A 23,705-nucleotide genomic window follows, 5' to 3' on the forward strand; every position below is an offset into this window, starting at 1 on the left:
AACAATTTACTGAACTTACTAATATTTTGCTGGATTTCTAACTAGCATCTTCAAAACACAAACTGCAATTGTGATAAAACATGTGCACTCAGATTTCAATTTGAATTGCTTCTACAACATTCTAATTGAGTACTGTGTTCTGAGTATTGAGTACTTTACCAGCAAAATATTAAGTTCAATAAATATTTTTGTTGAACTAAATTTTTTTGTTCAGTGTTTCCCAAACTTATGGATATAAAGGCCCCTTTGGAAAAATTAAAATATTTCACGGCCCCCATTGAAAAAAAAAATTTCGTAATACAGACATATATTATTATAATATTTATTTTATTTATATTCAATACAAAACATACACAGCAGATATTGCAAAAATCAAATGCAAATATTACATTTTTAGTATCTTACATACACATTTGACATGGCACATATTTTTATATAGACAGATATATTGTTATTGTACATTTGCAGTACAAGTACATGAAACATAAAATGATTAGTGTTTTTTTTTTTGTTGTTGTTCTTATCAGTACCTTTAAAATGAAACTTATATGAATAAGCATATATTCACTAATATTCATTAAACGCCGAAATATGCAAGAAACAAAATTTGTGAACCAACACCAACGTGCGAGTTTTTCCATTAAAATATAAAACATAAAAAAAAAATAATAATAAAAATTAAATACGTTTATTTTAAGATTACTTAGTCATAAAACATTTTAAATTTGCTTTCATTATTTCACAGCCCCTTCAACAAAACTAATGGCCTCCAACGGGCCTGCCTACAGTTTGGGAAGCGCTGGTTTATATCACAAAGCACTATTTTATTTTAAAAAAAATGAAATGAAAACTAATCAAAATAAATTACAGAAATTAAGTAAAATAAAAAAAGGAAATAATTATTAAATATTTTTGCAGATTTTACAGATTACAAGAAAAAAATTCTTTGTGTAGTTTTCACAACAGAGAAAATACAAACAAAACCATTTCTTAAGAAATTCAGATTCACGGATTAAAAAAGTTCCTGAGAGTTTGCTTAAACAACTAAATACTCATACTGATATCTAAATCTGTTTTTTTTTTCAGCTTCATAATACTATTCTATTTTTCTTTAATGAAGTTGCCAGATTTTGATTATGGTATAATAAATTGCATTTGATTTAGCAAATACATGAAACCTAAGTAGATATTATACAAATAAATAGCAACTGGATAATATACATAAGATATTATTCTATTAACATAGAATTTTTGTACAGGTATCAAAGGCATCTTCAGTATAATTAAAGAAAGCACAACTCAACAGCTGTTCATCATTAGAAACATCAAAACTAATTATATACAAAATGAAACAATCTTGACTTACAAAATATGTTAATCACTTCTTCAATACAAGGTTATTTTTTTAAAAAAAAAAGACTGAATTCCTACATAAGAGCAATTTTCTTGTGGAACAATTTACAATATGAATTTTTCTAGTTAATCTCTTTTGTGATAAATTGTTCTTATTTCTCGTCTAATTAGTTTTTTTTTTTTAACATCAAACTTCAGTGAAAAATCAGACCATCCAGCTCTATACAATATTTTTTCACTTTCACCCCTACATTCTTTAATTTTTTTTTTGTTATCAGTGTAACTATTTAACTGTTTTATTCCATTATCATTGTCTGAATGTAGGTTGACTAAAATTAACATCTCAATTTATCCCCCCCCCCCTTTCCATAAGAAAGATTCTACAAAATGTAAAACCTGTTAATTAATAGTTTATCATCACACAGGCATTCCCATGAAATCCCAACGTCTCATTATATGAGGCCCACGCTAACCATAATAACATGTCTATCCCATCTCTCCTTATCAAAAGTCTACAAAGTCGCAATATAAGTATTATAAGAGCTAAGTTAGCCTTTATTTTTTTTTTTTAAATTAATTAATTTTTTTTTTGCTCAACAATGCGAGCCCTTTGTTAAAATTTCCATAGCTCACCACTGGTTATGTAAAACAATGCTTCATGGTATTAAAAACACTAGAAAAAAACAATTTCAGCAAACAGAACACTCACAACCAATTCCAGCAACATATTCTGCCTCATCTGCCACACTCCAAGCAAAAAATTTAGTCTTTTATACCCTTGTTAATTGCAGTTACACAACTTCCAAGGATGACTCCCTTGTTCTTCCCATCCAATCCTGCACTGAAAATTTTCTTTGGCACTTATTCTATAAAACCCCATTAGTAACTTATATGTTTCTACTGTATCCCTACTTTTACACCTAATAGCTAAACTTTGTAATCTATTAACCTTCAGTCTATCTTCACAGTAAGCACTCTACAAAGTCATCATTTTGATTACTCACTTCTGAATCCTCTCCACCTTCCACATAATCAAGAAATCTAAGTAACCAGATCGAAACCATTTTTTTCAAAAAGGAAGTTCTAATATGATTCAATTTCTGCTGTAGAAGGTCTTCAGTGGAAGATGTATTATGAGCACAATATAATAAGGTCTTAATAGTTTCAACTTTTCTGAGAAGTAGCATGGATATAACAATTAGTATGTATTTCTTTTCAAAAAACTGAAAATTATAAACTACCATCCTGCTGACAAAGAATCAATATATCTAAAAAGGCTAGGTGATTCTTTATCTCCTTCTATAAGGTAAACTGAATTTGAATGAATCACATTTGTTTTAAAGGAGAAATGATTTCAAATGTGATGGGAAAACTATTTCACACTGCAAAAATATCATCAACATAACTGTACTATACTTCCATTTTATGAGAAATGTTATTAAGGAGACAATCTTTGAAATGCTAAGTAGTAATTGGCAAGCTTAGGAAATAGGACTACCCATGGCTGTACCTTCAATCTGCCAATATAATTTGTCTTTGATTGTGAAATAGCCAGAGTGGATAACAAAGTTAAAAAGTTTGAAAATGTCTAGAGGAAAATCTTGTTTACTTAAGTTTCTGGATGCCTAACTTCATTTGTTCCACCTTACATGATAGGATTCCATGAAGAATACTGTCAAATGTTTTTGAAAAGTCAGGCAATATCATAGGGTAGCCTGTAGACATTTCCCTAATCCAACTCAGCTGTCACTTTATTATAGAAGGTAAGTAAATTATTAAGATAAGACCTCAAAAGCCACACTGTCTTCCCATACAGAATCATTTCTATCAACCCATTCTTGCATACTGTCCTCAACCATCTTTTACGATATTTATTGTACAATGAAACCTGTGGAGTATTCATGACTAAACAAAACACAAGTAACCATAGTAATAAGTTTTAATAAGTAAATATTTCATTCTAAGTATCACAGGATATCATCAGTACAGTTAATTCAAACAATACTATAACAATCTATAACATGCTACTGCACGAATATTGGGATTCTATTGTAATAATGCGCCCTAACTGTATGTCATCATCATCAAATTCCTACCATGTACCCTCAAGGGGGTGTACAGGATATGATAGTAGTACATGAAAAATTTACATCATTACTAACTTCTTATCTACAATTTTCCTCCAAATCAGTCTATTACTTGTCAAGACTCCAACATTATCAGATCCTATATTTCTATGGTTTAAGGCACTTTGTACCATATCAATCCACCTATATTTTGGTCTTCCTCTGGGTTGTTTTCCTGCCAACCTGGCAGAGAACACTTGTTTTGCTAATCTTTCTCGCCCATTCTGTTTAAGAGACCATAGCATCTGAGATTAGCTCTGCTAACGCATTCCTGGATGCTGACAATGTCAAGTTCTTTCCTAATATCCTCATTATTAATATGATATTGCCATTGATGCCATCTGTTTATGCCTCAAATCTTTCTCAGGACTCTCATATTTGCGGTCTCCAGTCTTTGGTCAAGTGTTTTACTTCTGACCCAGCTCTCAGAACCATAAGTTAAAACTGGTTTGAACACCGTCTTGTATGCAGCTAATTTAGTGTTCCGACTAATTTCTCTCTTATTCCATATGAATTTATTCAATTGACTTCCTATCATACCAGCTTTGTTGATTCTGTTGTCCATTTCTATATTTAACTTACCATCTTCACTAAAAATCGTGCCTAAGTAGCCGAAATATTTTACTTGCTCCACAGGTTCTCCGTTCGCAATGCAGTTGACATTTTCAATGATTCTGCCTATTTTCATTGTCTTTCTCTTTTTATTGCTGACCTTCATACGATATCTGTTACAACGGTTATTCAATTTTGTCAGGGAATCTTGCAGACTTGTAGCGGATTTATTTAGAACTATAACATCATCCACATAAAGCAAAACGCTGACATTAAAAATTTCTTTACTAAATAGCATGATTGTAAACATGCTATTTAGTAAAGAAAGGGGATAATGTACATCCTTGTCTCACACTAGATTTAACATTAAACCATCTTCCTGTACTTCTTTTAATTCTAACTGCTGACTTACAACTCAAATAAAGACTAAGTATTGCTTGATATAATGCCCCATTAACACCATACAACTGTAGTGTTTGGAATAGCTACTCTCTTGGCACTTCATCATATGCCTTTTCCAGATCGACAAAATTTAAATACAGATCTTTGTTATATTCCCATGATTTTTCAACTATTTGTCGTAAAGTGAAGATCTGATCCTGACAGCCTCCATTTAGCCTGAATCCAGTTTGTTCTTCACCAAGCTTTTCTTCCACAATTCTTCTCAACCGTTTCTCAAGTATACTTACATAAATCTTACCAGGAACACTCAGTAGGGAAATACCTTTGTAATTCTCACATTCAGTTTTATTTCCCTTTTTATATATGGGTACTATGAGAGCTCTACTCCAATCATCGAGAATTCGTCCCTCTGTCCAGGTCTTCTGAACTATGCACTGCAACCACTGTAAGACTTTTATACCACTATACTTCAGCATTTCTGGTCGAATATCATCTACTCCTGCTGCCTTTCCACATTTCAAGCCTTTGATGGCTTTTTCTACTTCAAGTATGGATATGTATTCCTGACTGCATGCCTGATAAGTGTTTTTTTTTTTTTTATCACTGTGCTGTCATCACTGCTTGTTTCATTTAGCAAATTTTCAAAGTAATTACTCAATACGTCACGGATATCTTTTTCTCCCGTTTTCATGTCACCTTTATCGTCTCTAACTCCTTTTACAGCACTCTTTCCTCCATTTCTAAGCTTCTTCAACAACCTCCATTATTTTCTACGTTCTTGCCAAAGTCCTTCCATGACTTTTGTTTGGCTAGTTTTACACAGTGTTTAGCTTTCTTACATTTGTCTCTGTATTCTCTAAGAGCACAAGCTGACTTATTTGCTAGGAACTTTTGATATGCTTTCTTTCCTTCACTGCCTCTTTAACTTCCTGTGTCCATCATGGAGTTCTGATTTTTCTATCCTTGCAGACAACCTCACCACATGCCTCTCTGGCTGAATCAATCAGAGTTTACTTCAAGGTTTGCCACTGAATCTCCAAGGTTTGGTTCCTGTTCTCAAACTCTTTCATTTTTTCTTCAATAATCTTTGTGTATTTTTATCTACAGTTCACATCTGAGAGCTGCTCAACTTTTATTCACTTTAAAACTTTCTTACATGTCATTCTTTTCAATATGAAATTCCATTTTATCCTGCTCAAGACTAAATAGTGATCACTTCCAATTTCAAATCCTCTGTACACTCTGGTGTCCTGCACCAGGGAGAAAACATCACTATCAACAATAACATAGTCAATGAGACTTTTCTTTTTTCCTTGCCTCTTCTCTCCATGTGAATTTGTGCACATTTTTGTGTTGGAACATGGTGTTAGTAATAACCAGTCCATGTCCTGAGCAGAAATCCAACAGATATTTGCCATTATTATTAGCTTTGCTCTTTTCTCCAAATTTTCCCAAAACATTTTTGTATGCCTGACAATCACTTCCTACTCTGCTATTTAGATCCCCAACAAGGACCAACTTTTCCTTTTTCATTGTGTCAGTAGCTTTCTTTAGAGTCTCAAAAAATTCCTCCACTTCTGCCTTAGTAGAACCTTCTGTGGGACCATAGGCACAAATAAGTCTCATTTTCCAGTTCCCCATTCTGATATTTGCCCAAATAACTCTACTTGACACTGCCTGCCATTCAAGAAGATGAGCCTCTTATTTTGTGTTGAATACTATGGCTACTCCTTCTTATCCTTGATTGTCATTGGCTGAATATAACATTTTGTATTTACTGCTCAGAAAGATCTCACCAGTTTGTCTTTTTTTTTTTGTTTCCATCTCCCCTATTATGTCGATCTGGTAGTTATCTAATTTTTATCCCTGGTTCCCTGGCGAAAACAATGGGGCCTTGTTTAACTGGGCGACGTCCCAGTCGGCATGAAATTTTGTCATGTTGTACCATCATTTTGTATTTTGGTTTAACCAATAGGAATACAATTTGGTCGGCTAAATCCCAAATTGCCAGCCCATCCTCGTTCGTTCAGTATCCAGGTAGATACCCAACAGGGTGCACCACGAGAAGGTGAGGATTGGACATTAGGTCAGAAGCCCTGGTCGGTTCTCCGCATTCCTTTAAAGGCTATGTGGAGGTCTCTCTCAGTTTTACAGCTTTGACCCTTGAGATATTAGAGTTATAATTTGCAACTTGTCTTGGACTTCCTATGTGTAATAACTATTTTGACTTCTTTCCACTCACATGCAAAGTGTTGAGATGGTCTAGTCAAGGTCTTTTTCAAAAACACATCACTCACCTCAAGGAAGTCTACACAAGCGATTACCTGCATCCTTTAGTTTTTCTGATTTCACACATCTATTCTCTCACTGAACAAAAGTTTCTCCAGAAATCTAACTTCAAATCTTTCAAGTGCAACAAGGAAGTTGTGCTTGAATATTTGGAATTAGAATTGGATTTACATTTGAATGGATTGATGGCTCATCCATGAAATTCACTTCAAACATAATCCCTCTCATATTCTATACTCTTCAATTTTTAATTCATTCATTCCAGTCACAATTATCAATTCTTTGACTTTCTCTTTCTGAAATGAGTCACTCATGTAATTTTGCAATAAGGCACAGTTTAAATCACTTACTCACCATGCATACATCCTAATCATGGAATCACCATACAAAAAATTGCCACTTTAGTCTCTCTTTTTTTTTTTTGGTCACTTATTTTTCTCTGGTCTGTTGCTTGCCAGATATTTCTCCAAATGCTCTCAAGTTCATGTTTTCCTGTAAGTCATTGTAAATATGCTATTTAGTAAAGAAACCTTGCTATTCTCCTTACCTTGACTTCTTTTCTTCGCTTACTGATTCATTCATTTCTATATCCTGTCTTCATTCTGTACAAAAACTCAAATTCATGCCTTTCATTGCTGCTCCCTTTTGATACTCACTCACATGCTTTCACTATTTTTGCTTATTATCTGCAAATCAATTACTTTGGATAGTTAACATATTGCATGCACACTCCATCTCACAAAGTCCTTCATGGTAACTTCCTTGAACAACGATATTGTCTTGGTTTGTTTTGCCATCATTCACTGCACACTATAATTGTTTTATTTTATTTTCTATATGGCAAATTCCAGAATAATTTGAAATACTCTTTGTAGTTCACATCTCTTTTTATGATATTACAACACTATTCACCGAAGGTTAAACATTTGTAATCACAAAAAAGTAAAACTGAAAAGTTAATGTGTTTTAATACACTTGGATTATGTTCATAAATAATCATAAGATCTCAAATGAAATGTTTCTTGCTTATTTACTGCAGCATGTGAACCTTTTCCCCACTAGGGATATACTACATCCTTTCTTTGCTCTGCTCATGATCATTTATAACTTTTGAAGAATATCAGGAAAGAGAAGAAAAAAATTTTGAAACAATGCTACTGGTAGTAGTATCATAAAAAATAAAGGTCAAAAGATAAACATTTTACTTTATGCTTTAGCTTTAAGTAAAATTTGCTCATATTCATAGATCAAAGGATTTCCAGTGAAATATATCATTCTTAATTCACCTTAGCAAGAAGGCTTTAGCCCCTCAGGAATATAATGTAACTGGCATGATCAGTTTATATAACCATTAAACATAACATGTCTATTTAATTGTACATAATAAAACAAATTTTTTAATTCAAACCAAGACTTTTTCTACCACCATAATGGCTGAAAATAGATATGGTGACAATTATCAATGCACAGTGCAGTTTCAACCTGATTGATATTTTCTTTTTTGTTTTTTTTATCTCCATTCTTTGAAATATATATCCTTCTTTCCATTATACCCAAACATTCCAATCTAAAGACATGAATTTCAATGTGGATAAGTTTATTTTTTCTATCATAATCTCTCTCTCTCTCTTTCTATTTTTTATATATATTAATCCCATTAGGATATATTAATTCATTAGGATCAGCACCACAGAAGGTGTTGAGGGTTACTAATCTGAAAATCCTGCTCTAAAAACCAAACAGAACTTTTTCAAGCTGCTTAAAAAAAACCTTCAAATATGCAAAGTGGAGGCATTGTGCCAGACAACAAAATTCATCTACCACTCAGACATTCACAAAACATCCATGTGAAAATATCCCACAATGGAATTTGAATCCACAGCCTGCTGGTTAAAGAACAGATAAGGATACGAATGGAAGAATGGATAACCCACTCTGCCAACCAGGCTAGCTGGTAATCTCATGCTGATGGCTGCACTTCAGATTCTGAAACTTTTAATGGTATAGGAATGCTTTGGTCAATATATTAAAAGTCGTCATATTATTACCATTATTCAGAGACACCTCCAGAGATTCAGAGCCTGATTGAGGAGGCTGTGCATCATCTGCACCAGCTCTCATACCTTTTCTTGAATTCATTCACACTACATGCACTCATACATACAGAGGTAGGGGTTTTTTCACCCAGAAACTCGGGTTTTTCATCCCCCAGAACAGGCAAACTGGCACTGTGAACACACACACATCTACAGACACAGGACACTTAGAGGCATAGGGTAACCACCTTATCCTTGTATTACGGATGGGAGGTCCAAGGATGCTTGGAAGGTCATGGGTGCTGAAGTGCCTGTTAGGGCCACTGATGGATGGATGGACATGCACTCATAACCTCCAAAGGTAATTCATTCCAATTGTGCATCACTATAAGAGAAAAATCTAGTTCTCACTCCATTCTTCACTGCATTTGTTCTCACCTTCTATGGATGTGCTTGCCCCTTCCAACACTCCATAAAATGAAAATTTTCATCTACTGATATCCTACACAATGATTTCAGAAGTTTCTTAATCATGTCACTCACTCTTTCTCTTGTTTGCTAGAATCTACAGCCCACAAATTCTCAATATGTCTCCATTATCTGTATTCCACAATCCCTATATCATCTTCAGCACTCTTCTTTGCATTCCCTCCACTGTATCAGCAGCACTATGATAAATAGGAGACTAGCCCTGCACACAGTAGTCCAAGTGAAATCGTATAAAGGTCCTGTAAAGGCAAAATTACTTTCTGATCTTTACATATGAATATCAATGTTCGGTTCACCATTGCAATTAACTTCTAAGTTGCATCGACATTGAATTAACAGTTATTTTCACATACTCACTATCCAAGCCTTCATTCTGCAAATACTGCATATCAGCTGCATTCCTGATTACACTGCCTATCATTGCATCATCAGCAAAGAGCTGTATGTCAACTATCAAACTGAATTGAAAAGACTGAATAACAACGGACCAAGGACTGATCCCTGTGGTACACCAATGGACATGTTCATATTCATATTCCCCCCCCCCCCCCCATATACAACTTTTTGATATTTGTCAGACATTAACAGGGGTCGCTTAAGGTCAGGGTTCATGCCAGAGATCGTTTAAGGGTCAAAGCCAATAACTAGGAGGAGACCTCCACATTACCTTTAAAGAATGCAGAGAACCAACTGAAGTACTGAAGTTCTGACCAATGTCCAATCCTCACCTTCATGTAGCGTGTCCTGTTAGTAGGTATTCACTGGATAGTGAATGAACAAGGATTGGGCTGGCAATTTAGGACTGTGTCGACCAAATTGTATTCCCTATTGGCTTATCCATAAATAATATGATGGTATAACATGAGATTTCATGATGGATGGGGTGTCACTGGTTAAACAAGGCTCCAGCTGTTTTTGTCAGGGAACTGGGATGAGCAGTGAAACTTCAACTACTGGAACAGACTCAAGCTCAACATCTAGAAGAAGAACAAACCCAACTTGCAAAGAAGTTGGGTTTGTTTTTCATTTGTTTGAAAGAAGGAGTCGTGAATATAAGGAGTATTAATTGAAAGGAAAACGAGCTACAGAAGAACTGGAAAAGTATCTGTGAATATAATTGGAATCACTGAAACAAAGAAGACAAAAACAGGTGAAATCTTACTGAATGATAAGTATAGGATGTTATATTCAGGAAATAATGATCAAGGAAAGGAAGGAGTAGTGATAGTATTCAACACCAAACATGAAAGTAAACTTCTTGCTTGGAAGGCAGTTTCGAGTAGAATAATGTGGGCAAACTTCAAAAATGGGAAAATAGACAAAGCTGATTTGTGCTTATGGTCACATAGAAGGATCTCCTAAGGAGGAAGTGTAGGTATTTTTTGTGTCACTAGAGCAGGTAGCAGACCAAGAAAATGGAAAAAGTGGTACTTGGAGATCTAAACAGCAGAGTAGGAAGTGAATCGCAAAAGACATAGGAACATTTTAAGAAAATTTGAAGAAAAGGGCAAGGGTAATAATAACAACCTACCTATCTGATGGATTTCTGCTCAGAACATGGATTAGTTATTACTAATACCATGTTCCAACATAAAGATGTGCACAAGTTCATGTGGAGAGAAGACACAAGAAATTAAAAAAAGCTTAATTGACTATGCTATTGTTGATAGTGATATTTTCATGCTGCTTCATATTACAACAGTGTACAGAGGATTTGAAATTGCAAATGACCATCACTTAGTTTTAAGTAATATAAAGCTGAATATCACATTGAAAACAGCATGTAAAAAAAAAAAAAAGTTTTGAAAAGAATTAAAGTTGAGCAGCTTTTACAGGTAAATTGTAGACTCAATTATACAAACATTATTGGAGGAAAGAATGAAACAGTTTGAAAACAAGAAACAAACCTTGGAGTCTCAGTGACAAACTCTGAAGAAAACATTGACTGATTTAGCTAGGGAGGCAAGGTGAAGTTGTCTGCAAAGATAGAAAAATAAGAATACCATGGAGAACAAAAGAGAAGTTAAAGAAGTTGTGGAAAAGAAATAAAGTACTGAATGTTCCTAGCAAATAATTGGCAAATTCCCTAGAAGAAGAAAAATGTAAGAGAGCTAAGCTATTTGTGAAACTAGCTAAACAAGTCATGGGAATACTCTTAAGAATACAGAAGGTAAATATCAGAAAGGTGGCAAAATGTTCTGCATTTTCCAGAAGATGAGAAACAGAAGAAAGAATACTGTAAAAGGAATCAAAGATGATAAAGGTGACATGAAAACTGAAGATAAGGGTATCCTAGCTGTCTGGAGCAATCTCTTTGAAAGACTCAAATGAAACAAGCAGTGATAGAACTGGAGCAGTAAATTTTCAAGAGAAATGCAAAGAGGAGACATCAATACTTGAGGAAATGATATTCAACCAGAAAAACTCAAATAAGGAGGTATAAAAGAGGTTTGCAGTGGCTACACTGCATAATTCAGAGGGTCTGGTCAGAAGATCAATTTCCAGATGAAATTGATTGGATTCATAGTTCCCATCTATAAATATATAAAGGAATAAAACGAATGTGAAAATTACAGAGGAATTTCTATATTAAATGTTCCAGGTAAGATTTATGCATGCATACTTGAAAAGAGGCCGAGAAAAATTGTAGGAGAGAAACTATAAGAACAAATGAGGCCAAATAGAGGTTGTCAAGATCAAATTTTCACTTTATGACAACTAGTTGAGAAATCATTGGAATATGACAAGAATCTATACTTAATTATTAATTGACGAGAATCGATGAGAATGCTATGAGAATCTATACTTAAGTTTTGTAGATCTGGAAAAAGCATATGACAAAATGCCCAGGGAAAAGCTATTCAAAACACTACAGTTATTGGGTAAATGATACATTACACAAGGCAATACATGGTCTATATTTAAGTTGTTAGAATTGAACCGAATACATGAAAATTGTTTGATGTAAAATCAGGTGTATGACAAGGATGCACATTATCCCCACTCTTAGTGGCATTACGCCTGATATTAGAATTAGAGATGTCAAACTTAGCTCATTCTTTTATACAGATTATATACTCTTAAATTCATCTTATGTTATTCTTTAGGATTCTCTAAATAAATTGAATAACAGCTGAAGAAATTTGGTACGAAAATCAGCAATAAAAAGACCAAAACTATGAAAATAGGTAGAAAAATAAAATTTCAGCTGCATTCTGAATGCAGAGCCTATAGAACAAGTAAAATATTTCAGCTATTTAGGCACAGTTTGTAGTGAAGATGGTAAATTAAATCTGGAAATAAACAGAATAAGCAAAGCTGGTATGGTGGAGAGCCAGCTGAATAAATTTACATGGAATAAGAGAAAAAGTAGCCAAAAAACTAAACTAGCAGTATACAAGATGGTGTTCAAACCAGTTTTAAGATATGGATCTGAGAGCTGGGTTATAAATAAAGCACACTAAAAGATTAGAGACCACAGATGTGAAAGTTCTTAGAAAAATTGGAGGCCGGAACAAGCAGCATTATATTAAAAATGAAGACATTATGAAGTAACTTCATTGTTTGCATTCAAGAATATGTGAGCAGGGCTTATCCAAGGTGGTATTGGTCACCTAAATAGAATGGGGGAGGAAAGATTAGCAAAACAAGTGTTTGATGCCAAGATGATAGGAAAAAGACCCAGAGGGAAACCGAGGTCTAGGTGGATTGATTCACGCAGAAGGTCTTTAGAAGAAAAACGAAATGTTAGACATGAGAATATTGGACAATATAGGCGCTATTCATGACCAGATGATCCAGATATATTAACATTCCAGATCTGAATTATTTAATAATCCAGATTAACCAGCTTAACAGACATTAATGTATACATTGTTGCTACAGTTAAATGATCTTTGACTATTTAAAGAAAACTCATACCTTCAACCTGATGACACAGTGCCTTCACATTTACCTGAACAATGAAAACATGACTGTTTCCCTAGCCAGAAAATTGGTTCTTGTAGTTCATAAAATCAGTTATCCAATTCTTTGATCTTAAGCCCTTTGGAATTTTATTATAGGATGGTCAAAAAGGATGATGTACTAAACAAATGGATAAATACCATATGCATTGCTCAGTTGCATTTTAGACACTTCAACAGTCCAAATGAAATAAAATCAACTAAAGTTGAACTTTGTTATAAAGAGCAAGGAAATAATGAAAATCACAGCTGTTATGAGCAAGGCCATAATAATTTTAATTACTCATATTCCCGCACAACTACTCACTTTTATAACAAACGTACTATACAAATATACCATACAAATATTGATACATGTGCAAACATTCTTAATTATTTGGGTAGCTCTTGGAATACCAAATTCTTGGATATAACCTACTCTTTATCTTGGGAACCACTCCCACTCTATCTACCTCTCATGTGTCTGGCATTCAGCCCCCCCTCTCACTTTATCCAAACCACAACTGTAAAATCAATTATAAATGAGCTCTTTCATTAGAAAGATGCCTACTAAAAGAAAGTGCCTATTGCTTCACAAAAAGTGCGAATTATTTGAGAGTTAGAAGGTGGTGTGAAAAATGTTCAAGCATGTAAAAAATTTTCTTCGTGCTCTTCTACTTTATCAATATTGCAGAAGAATATAGATGTTTATGTACTGGCACCAGAAAACAACAGAACCCAGAGAGGAAAAAAAAAGTAAGCAAGCTTACAAATGTTGAAGAAGCACTGCTTCAGTGGTTCACTACAAAAAGAAGTGCTGGATTCTCGATAGACAGTCTAATCTTGAGGGCTCAAGCAGGATAATTTACCAAAAAATTTTGTATGTAACAACAGTTGGCAGGATAATTGAAATAGTTGAAAGTTTATTTTTCACTTGGTTAGAGTATAATAAAATTAGTTTAATCCTTTATCCAAGTGTGGGCAAACAAAGTTTGCGCCTGAAAGTATCTTCAGGACTGGGGTAAGGTGATACACCACCAGGGCAACTCGTTGCAAAGGTGGAGAAAGCTACCAACACTCCTATCTCAGTATCTCCTATAATGCAAAACACACCTCCTTGTGGATATGTCTAATGTTATGCATTAAGGGAAGGGCCACTACCCAGACTAGTTTGGGTAGTGGCCCTTCCCTTAATGCCAGACCTTTATTGAGGTCTCTTCAGTGGGAGCCAGGCCCAAGTGGAGATACCAGGCAGAAGTATTAGCAGGTCATTTCTACCTATAGGAGTTGCCAAATGGTGTGCCACCCTTTTTTTTAATAAATTACTCTGGATTTAGAGAAAGATGTTGAAAGTTTATTTTTCACTTGGTTAGAGTATAATAAAATTAGTTTAATCCTTTATCCAAGTGTGGGCAAACAAAGTTTGCGCCTGAAAACTTTGTTTGCCCACACTTGGATAAAGGATTAAACTAATTTTATTATACTCTAACCAAGCGAAAAATAAACTTTCAACATCTTTCTCTAAATCCAGAGTAATTTATTAAAAAAAAAGGGTGGCACACCATTTGGCAACTCCTATAGGTAGAGATGACCTGCTAATACTTCTGCCTGGTATCTCCACTTGGACCTGGCTCCCACTGAAGAGACCTCAAAAAAAGTTGAAACTAGTCTGGGTAGTGGCCCTTCCCTTAATGCATAACATTAGACATATCTGCAAGGAGATGTGTTTTGCATTATAGGAGATACTGAGATAGGAGTGTTGGTATCTTTCTCCACCTTTGCAACGAGCTTCCTGGTGTTGTACCACCTTACCCCAGTCCTGAAGATACTTTCAGGTGCAAACTTTGTTTGCCCACACTTGGATAAAGGATTAAATTAATTTTATTATAATTGAAATAGTGTTTACTATTAATTACTATTGTTTTTAATCACTGGAAAATTGTGCTTAGTATTAAATATATAGTTTTAAAAATATGGAGAATTATATCATGTTTAATATTAAGTATATTGTAGTTCATAGAAGAATATTCATACAAATAATATCTAGGTACGATGATCGTGCTTTGGAATTTAATATCGTTGGCTACACCTTGTGGTAGTGGGTAGAGACTTTTTTCAATTCCATACATAAAGTCCATTTTTGGAATGTAATTAGGATTGATTGAAAAGTTAAAACCTTTTTCTTTAAAATATCTGATTCATGTTTCGATTCATGACATAGGATTTGTAGCCAACAATATCTAGGTATGTAATTATTTATTTTTTCCTCTCTAATACAGTACTTCTTTTGTCATTTGGATCTATTTTTTTTAAGTTTATGAGTTATTGAGAATTAAAAAACAATGAGGCAGATTTAACTCATAATTGATATAGTGAGTAATGGTAATAATGAAGTACTATTCTATTGTTGGCCCCCTGGTGCTCGTTATAACCAAGTTTGACTGTATATCTAACTTATACAGACAAGCTGTACTAAATATTGATGCACAGAACCCAATGTAATTAAATTCAGCAATAAACATTTTACCACTTACGTCTACTTAACATCATCTGACTCACCAAAAAAGAGCAATCGATTTTTTTTTTTTTTTTTTTTTTTTTTTTTTTTTTTTTTTGTAAAGAAGAAAGTGCTAGATTAAAGTAAATAAGAAGTGAAATATACTTACTGACATAGGATTTGTCAATATTTCTTTCATGTACTCCGCAACAGTCATTGGTCCTGTTGCAGAAATCCGAGATCTCATTTGATGAACAAGTTTTGTTTCTTTAGATTTAGGCTGAACTTGGGTTGATGTATTTCTCTTAAAACCTCCATTTGTGTCTGAAAGAAAATCATAAAATCAAAATAGGAAGTGTAAAAAAGTGCTCAAACATGATTTTTCTTGAATGTTAGATTTAAGATCCTCATTCCAACATAATGAGAATTAACAATGAAAAGAATGTATGTTAAAAAAAAAAAATTCCATAATATGTAGCTTTTGAAATATGGCGACTATCCAGATCAGATCGAAATCTATAAAAGGGAAGTAGGTCAGGGTAGTATCCGAAAGGAAGCATGCTTTGCATTATACTTCACATAAAAACTTCACTTATACTTGAGTAAGGATTAAAACAAGAATAAATTTCTTGTCAAGAACAATCTACTTCATATCCAAGTGAAAAAAAATTTCCTATAACTTTCTCTGACCCAAATTATTTTAATATGGTGATAGACCATTTCTCAACTTGTATATGGAAAATATATAATTTCTACATTGATTCAACCATAGTATCTTCCCAATGAGGTCATTTTCTGCTGAAGTGTCATGATCACTGCATTCCATTGGATGCTCGCATACAGCATGTCTGCTACTGATAGGGCCTTAACTGGGGCCCTTTGATCGATTCCTACCCTAGATGATTATCAGTTTTTGATAGCTGCTTGTGTTTGGGTCAGTGGTGGGTTTTTTGCCTATCACTGAGTGATGCAGATTTGCAGGTGTTATCTGGCAAAAGCATTGCTGAGAATCTTGGAATTATTGAGAGTAATGAATCAGAATGATCTTTTGGATCATTCACTGAGGCTAGTGTGACCTGAAGGATCACATAGTTTTGAACACCCCCATTATTTACAAAGTCTTGTGGGTTGATGATAATAACCCCTTTGATCATACTTTTTATGACCAGCATGGGTTTGGTAAAGTCATGTTTCAGCACTCTGCTTACATTACAACAAGGTGACAAACTCAAGGAGATGCATATAGGGTGATGTACTTTGATTTTTCTAAGGCTTTTAGTAGACTGCCATATGGCAAGGTGGTAGCTAAACTGAAACAGATGAAATTAGATAATAGACTAGTAAGATGTATAGCTGACTGGCCATTTGACAGGTATCAGCAAGTTGTATATGGAGGAGTAGTATCCAAAAAGAGAAAGTCACCAGTGCAGTACCACAGGAATCTCTTTTGGGACAATTACACTGGCTAACTAAAAAAAATTTTTTTTCTGCTGATTATGATCTGACATTTGTTTTTTACTAATTTGGGTGCGCTGATTTCAAATATCAAACCCATTTTTCTCTATCACGTCAGGTTTTTCCTCTATGGCATTTTCTTTTTGTTAATTTGTAAGTTTTTGATAGTTTTAAGGAAGCAGTACTATTTAGAGGATCAAAAAAATCGATTTTTTAATATTCTTTACTGAAAGAATGTACTTTTAAAAATCTGTTCCTAACTTTTTATCAAGAAATTCAAAAAATTCCCGAAGATATAGCCTATTATTCAAAGCAGTGTGCAGATCAGAATCGGAGCACTCACCGCTCTCGCTTGTTAGTAAACGAATAAATGCGTAAGAACCTGCAACGGCACGTACTGGCGCTTTGAATACGAGAGAGGCCGATAACCGACCTAATACATTTAGGTGATGAAAAGTAGGCAATGACAACTGCCTAAAACAAATGAATGCTATTTTATATGCGTCATAGCAGACAAAGAACGATCGAAATCAGTCAATCGTTAATCGATCGTGAAAGTATGATGAGCGCTTATAATGTTTCAATAAAGTCTCTGGTTTTTTGTGTCTTGTTAATTGCATGTTAGTCGGCAGTGAAGAAAATACATCATGTCTACTACTCGAAAATGTGCCAATAGTGTAGATTCCTTCTGCTACATTTGTGGCAGCTTTACTGTTCCCAGTCAAAGGACAAATATCACTGATTTTGTTAAGAAAGTGTCCTTTGCATACTTTGACGTAAAATTTGCAGATCAGGACAATTCATGGGCTCCAAATAAAGTGTGTAAGTCATGTGTAGAAAATTTACGACAGTGGAGCAAGGGAAAACGCCAAAAATTAGCTTTTGGCATTCCAATGATTTGGCGTGAACCGAAAAATCACGCAGATGATTGCTATTTTTGTTTAGTTCAGACTTCTGGTTATAATAAGAAGAATAAGAAAAAAATTGTGTATCCAAATCTCGACTCAGCAATTCGGCCAGTTGCTCATTCCAATGAAATAGCCGTGCCAATTTATGAAGGACTTCCTTTACTTGAGAACGAGCATGATCAGGATATGCCAGATGTTCTTGAGGAGCAAGACCCGGATGTTGATTTAGACAATGAAAATTTAATTTCTAGTTCTGGACCGCAATGTTTTACTCAAGCGGAATTGAATGACTTAGTAAGAGATTTGGGCCTATCAAAGGAATCATCGGAATTGTTAGCTTCAAGATTAAATGAAAAAATTTACTGGAGCAAGATACGAAGATAACTTTTTATCGTAACAGGGAAAGTAATGTTGTACAATATTTTAAACACGAGTGTGGGTTTGTTTACTGTAACAATGTATCAGGTTAACTAACTGAAATGAGTGTTGTACAATATCATCCAAATGAGTGGCGTTTATTCATCGACAGTTCAAGCAGAAGTCTCAAGTGTGTCTTACTACACAATGGGAATGTATATGGCTCAATTCCTATTGGCTATTCAGTCCACTTAAAGGAAATATATGAGGACATTAAAAAGGTTCTGAAGTTATTAAAATATACAGACCATAACTGGATTATCTGTGTGGATCTTAAAATGGTGAACTTTTTACTTGGCTTTCAAAGAGGATATACAAAGTTTCCGTGTTTTCTATGCTTCTGGGATAGTCGAGCTAGAAACCAACACTGGAGTCAGAAACATTGGCCTCTTAGAATATCCTTAAATGTTGGAGAACAGAATGTTATAAATCAACCTTTGATCGACAGAGAAAAAATCATTTTTCCAACTCTACACATCAAACTAGGTCTTATGAAGCAGTATGTTAAAGCTTTAGATTTACAAGGTGACTGTTTCCAATACATATGTGAAAAATTTCCACGACTTAGTTATGAAAAAATTAAAGCCGGTGTATTTGATGGACCGCAAATTAGAACTTTAATGAGAGACCCAAATTTCATCAACTCTATGAACGAAATTGAGAAAGAGGCCTGGACTTCATTTACGATGGTTGCAAATAATTTTCTTGGAAACAAAAAAGCGTGCAATTACAAAGATCTAGTGGAAACAATGCTTGAAATTTTCCAGCGCCTAGATTGCAACATGAGCATAAAGCTTCATTTCCTATACAGTCATCTTGATACATTTCCCGAGAATTTAGGTGCTGTAAGCGATGAACAAGGCGAAAGATTTCATGAAGACTTAAAAACTATGGAAGATTGGTACCAAGGAAGATGGGATTCTCACATGATGGCCGACTACTGTTGGAGTATTCAAAAGGATTGCCAAAGCAGAATACACAGCAGAAATTGCTACAAACAAAAATTTATTTCCTGAAACTCATGTGTAAGTAAAATTGTTATTTTTTATAAATATTCTTGTAATTTTTAATGAATATTGTTAAGTAGTTATGTATCTAATTATCGGCCTCTCTCTCGCATTCAAAGCGCCAGTACATACCGTTGCAGGTTCTTAAGCATTTATTCGTTTACTAACAAGCGAGAGCGGTGAGCACTCCGATTCTGATCGGCGCACCGCTTTGAATAATAGGCTATATCTTCGGGAATTTTTCGAATTTCTTGATAAAAGGTTAGGAACAGATTTTTAAAAGTACATACTTTCAGAAAATAATATCAAAAAATCGATTTTTTGATCCTCTAAATAGTACTGCCTCCTTAAAACTATTAAAAACTTACAAATTAGCAAAAAGAAAATGCCATAAAGGAAAAACCTGACGTGATAGAGAAAAATGGGTTTGATGTTTGAAATCAGCACACCCAAATTAGTAAAAAACAAGTCTCATATAAAAGTCAGCAAAAACTGTGTTGGACTGTGTTATTGTTTAACTTGTACATTAATGACAGTGGCAAACAGCTTCACTGGAGATGTGAAACTGTTCACCAATGATGCAAAGTTGAGAAAGGTTATGAGAAGTAGAGCAGATGTTGTGGTCTTGCAGAAGTATCTAAATAGACTATGCGAGTGAGCAAATAATTGGAGTTATCAGTTTAACATTGAAAAGTGCAAGCTTGAAATTTGATAGGTAAGGTTTGGGATGCAAATATACAATTAATGGAAAACTTTTGAAGGAAGTGGAGGAGAAGAGAGAGAAGTAGGAGTGATGATGGACAGAGACGAAATTTAGAGGTCCATTGCTAAAATTGTAAGAACACTCCATTGGATTATGGCAATAATAAGGAGGACATTGACATGTAGAGGCAAAGATGTTATATAGGTAACTGTATAAGGTTTGATCAGACCACATATGGATTACTATGCAGAGATCTGGTTGCCTGGTTTTCAGGGAGATGATGTATTGGAGAAGGTTTACTAAGTTAGTGTCAAGTAATGACTATGGAATGTCAGATATGAAGAGATTAAGGGGATGCAACTTACAGACTCCTGTGAATAGAAGAAGAAGAGGAAGGGGGGGGTATCATTGAGACATACAAGTTGATGAGGTATTGTTACCAGATTAACACAGAGAAGATATTTCATAGAGTAGAGGGAGGTAGAACTAGAGCCTATCTGTGGAAGCCGTATAAGGAGGATATGAGCAGGGGAGTAAGAAGCAGGTTCTCTGCATGGAGAGTGATTGGCAAGCGGAATGCATTGCCTGAAAATGTGGTGAGTAAGGAAACTGAACAGGTTCAAGGAAAGGTCTGATGATCTTTTGGCATGAGAGAGCGTATAGACTTCCCGTGACGAGTCCTTTGACTCCATGGAGGTCAGATAATAGTCTGAGTAGAGACCCTTCTCATAACGTAGACCAATTAACATGACAAAGGAGGTGTGTTTTGCATCATGGTATACTAAAGCAATTAACACGAAGTCAACAGTGTGCCCATGTATAACAGACTAGTCATGCAAACTTGGCTTGCTTACATTTAGGTAAGAATTAAAATATAATTTCTTGTCAAGTATACCATACTTTATAACTAAGCGAAGAAGCTTCTTATACATATACATACCTACAGTTGAGAAATAAGGAAACAGTAAATCCAGACTAGAATGACTAAAATTGCCTTGGGCATGTGATGATGGAGGGCAGATATAGGGAATCTGCTTTATAGAACTTGACAGATAGGAAACAGAAAGGAAAACACAGTTTCTGAGAGAAGTATCTGACAAATTTCTTTTTGAGGTGGGGGGGGGGTTGTGTATAGGAATGGCTCTGCAAGAAAGAAAAGTTTTTTTTTTTTACATAACTGGTGTGATAGATGTGTAGTTTACAGAGCAATACCTACCATAATGAGCCTTGTGAATCCATACGTATCAAATCATGCACAAACGTGTGTGTATGTAATCGCACCCCCACCCACCTAAAAAAAAAATTAAACAGAATACTCACAGTAAAAGTTCAACTTGAGTACACCTTGTAAGGAGAAGTTTAATGAAGCATTTCATGATGGTAGAGATACTTTAATACTACATAATATAAGAAAACTTATACATATAACTTTATTTCAACTCATTTTTGTATGCAAGTCAAACTGGAAGTTGATAACTCGCATACAGAAATGAGTTGAAATACAAGATATGTTAAAAGGAACAGTCTGGGTTTACTAAAGGGATTATATCTGAGCAATCTGCTCATGTTTTATAATAATGTTATGGCTAAGGTGGATAAAGGAAATGAATATGCTGGTACTATTGGGCTTTGCTAAGGCATTTGACAGGATACCACATGAAAGGCTGTCACATAAACTGGAGCATACAGGATTGGAAGATATTTCAATTGTGAGAGTTTATTTAACGGTATTAATTCACATCACAGAATATAAGAAAATAATAATTATTTAACTTATTTGCTAATATTTCACTGGTATTATATCCAGCATCTTCAGAGCACAAATAGTTTGTCACAGTACACAAAATGGTATCTGGTATAACAGTGGGACTAGTTAAAAAAATATATATATATAAATATACATAACAGACAACACAAGGAACTAAAGACCTAATTGATGCCATTTATAGTTGGATGAAGAGAAAAGAAGTATTAATTTGATCTTAAAACAAATATCACCCAGATGTTGAGATTTGGAGAATGATTAATGCTGATTTCCAAAAACAATGTCTCTAATGTATAATGACTTCTGTGTAGCACTTTTGTTTTAATCCATCTGATCCTATGTGAAGGCGTATCAAATGAATGGTCTGCTAGTCCCAATTTGCCATAACTATAGTGACAAATGTATTTTTTATGTTCTTAAAAGCATATGTCAACAGCTCTTCCTCTCTGTTCCCATTGTAAGCTAGATCGTAAGTACAGGGCAATTCATATACTCCTGGTTGTGACAAAGGATAGTGTCTTTAGGTGAACATCCATTCACCTAAGGACACTCTCTAAGGAGACCTCAGAGACTAATTGGCAGCCTAAGGAGTGTCCTTAGGTTGCCAATTTGACATATGGTTTAAACATGATGCAGAGCTGATATTTATTAAGCACTCTAGGTATCTTTTCTGATATGCCCTGGATATATGGGATGGTAACAGCAAAACTGTTACCATCCCAGTTTTGCTATAGTCTTGTGTATTAGTTAATAGAGAGGAGTTCCAGAGAGCACCTATATTTTTTTTCTATTCTTTGAAAATTATAGATATTATCTTAAAAAAAAAAGAGAGTTCAGTAGTAAGAGCATTACCACTGAAATAGATAGCTCAGTTAATGTTTTTAGGATGCTATATTTTTGAGCTGGATGATGATGTAATTGTTTTCGCAAATATCTCCCTGTATGTGCAGGTTTTCTAAACAGAAAAAGATAATGAACAATTCGGTAGGTGTGAGACTAGTGTATCTAAGAAGGGCAGAACTGTTTCCAGTTCCTTCACAATTGAACTGGAAACAGTCAGTTTCCAATTCCATTGTGAACTGGAATTTTGGGGAGTTGACTTTAAATGCACTACAAATGTGTCTGGACCACGTAGCTGAATAGCAAACATAGCACAGCCAAACCACTGTTAGTGGCTGTATTCTGATAGTGCCTGTATTCATAGCTAGGTTTTCTAAGTGTTCTATGTAGATATTGGTTAAAGTGGGGGAGAAAGGGAGGGGCATTGCTGTCCCATCTAGTTGTTTGTAAATCTTCCCTTCTTATGCAAAATAACTTGCATGTACTGTAAATTTAAATAATGTAAATATATTGTGGGGGTTGGATTAATGGTTATTCCAATCTTCCAATTAGAATAACCACCCCATATACCCTTTTCTGATACCTATCAGACAGGTATCAGATCTGATCACCTGAGTTTCAAAGGAATGAAGTAAATAACTGTGGAGAGTGTGCAGAGATGATGTTGAGGTTATGTAACATAGATTATGAAGACAGATTGATAAAATACATAACTGCAGACACCAGCAAATAAGAGAAACAGGAAGGGGTTATGACAGAGACAAACTTCTAAACAGATGTTAGAAGGTACTGATTAATGGAATTTTTCATTACTTGGAAGGTGGGAAGAGGACACACATGGCAGTCGAGTCTTTATTGTAAAGAAAGGGGTCAGAGCTAAATTTTTCTCTCATGGAACAGTGAGTGGAATAGTTTGCCTGTT

General features: G+C 34.6%; 1 protein-coding gene across 1 annotated transcript in view; it reads right to left on the bottom strand.

Moving 5' to 3' along the window:
• LOC150102459 (protein arginine methyltransferase NDUFAF7, mitochondrial-like) overlaps positions 1–23,705 on the bottom strand; it is a 149,752-nt gene that overhangs the window by 115,397 nt on the left and 10,650 nt on the right. The window contains exon 2 of the mRNA XM_090399592.1: positions 15,858–16,012. Within this exon, the coding sequence (XP_090255718.1) occupies positions 15,858–16,012 (155 nt within the window). The remainder of the gene's footprint in view (positions 1–15,857; positions 16,013–23,705) is intronic.

Source organism: Typopeltis vanoorti, chromosome 10 (genome assembly GCF_054136105.1).
Source record: "Typopeltis vanoorti isolate ZY-2024b chromosome 10, IOZ_Tvanoo_1.0, whole genome shotgun sequence".
Taxonomy (NCBI): Eukaryota; Metazoa; Arthropoda; class Arachnida; order Uropygi; family Thelyphonidae; genus Typopeltis; species Typopeltis vanoorti.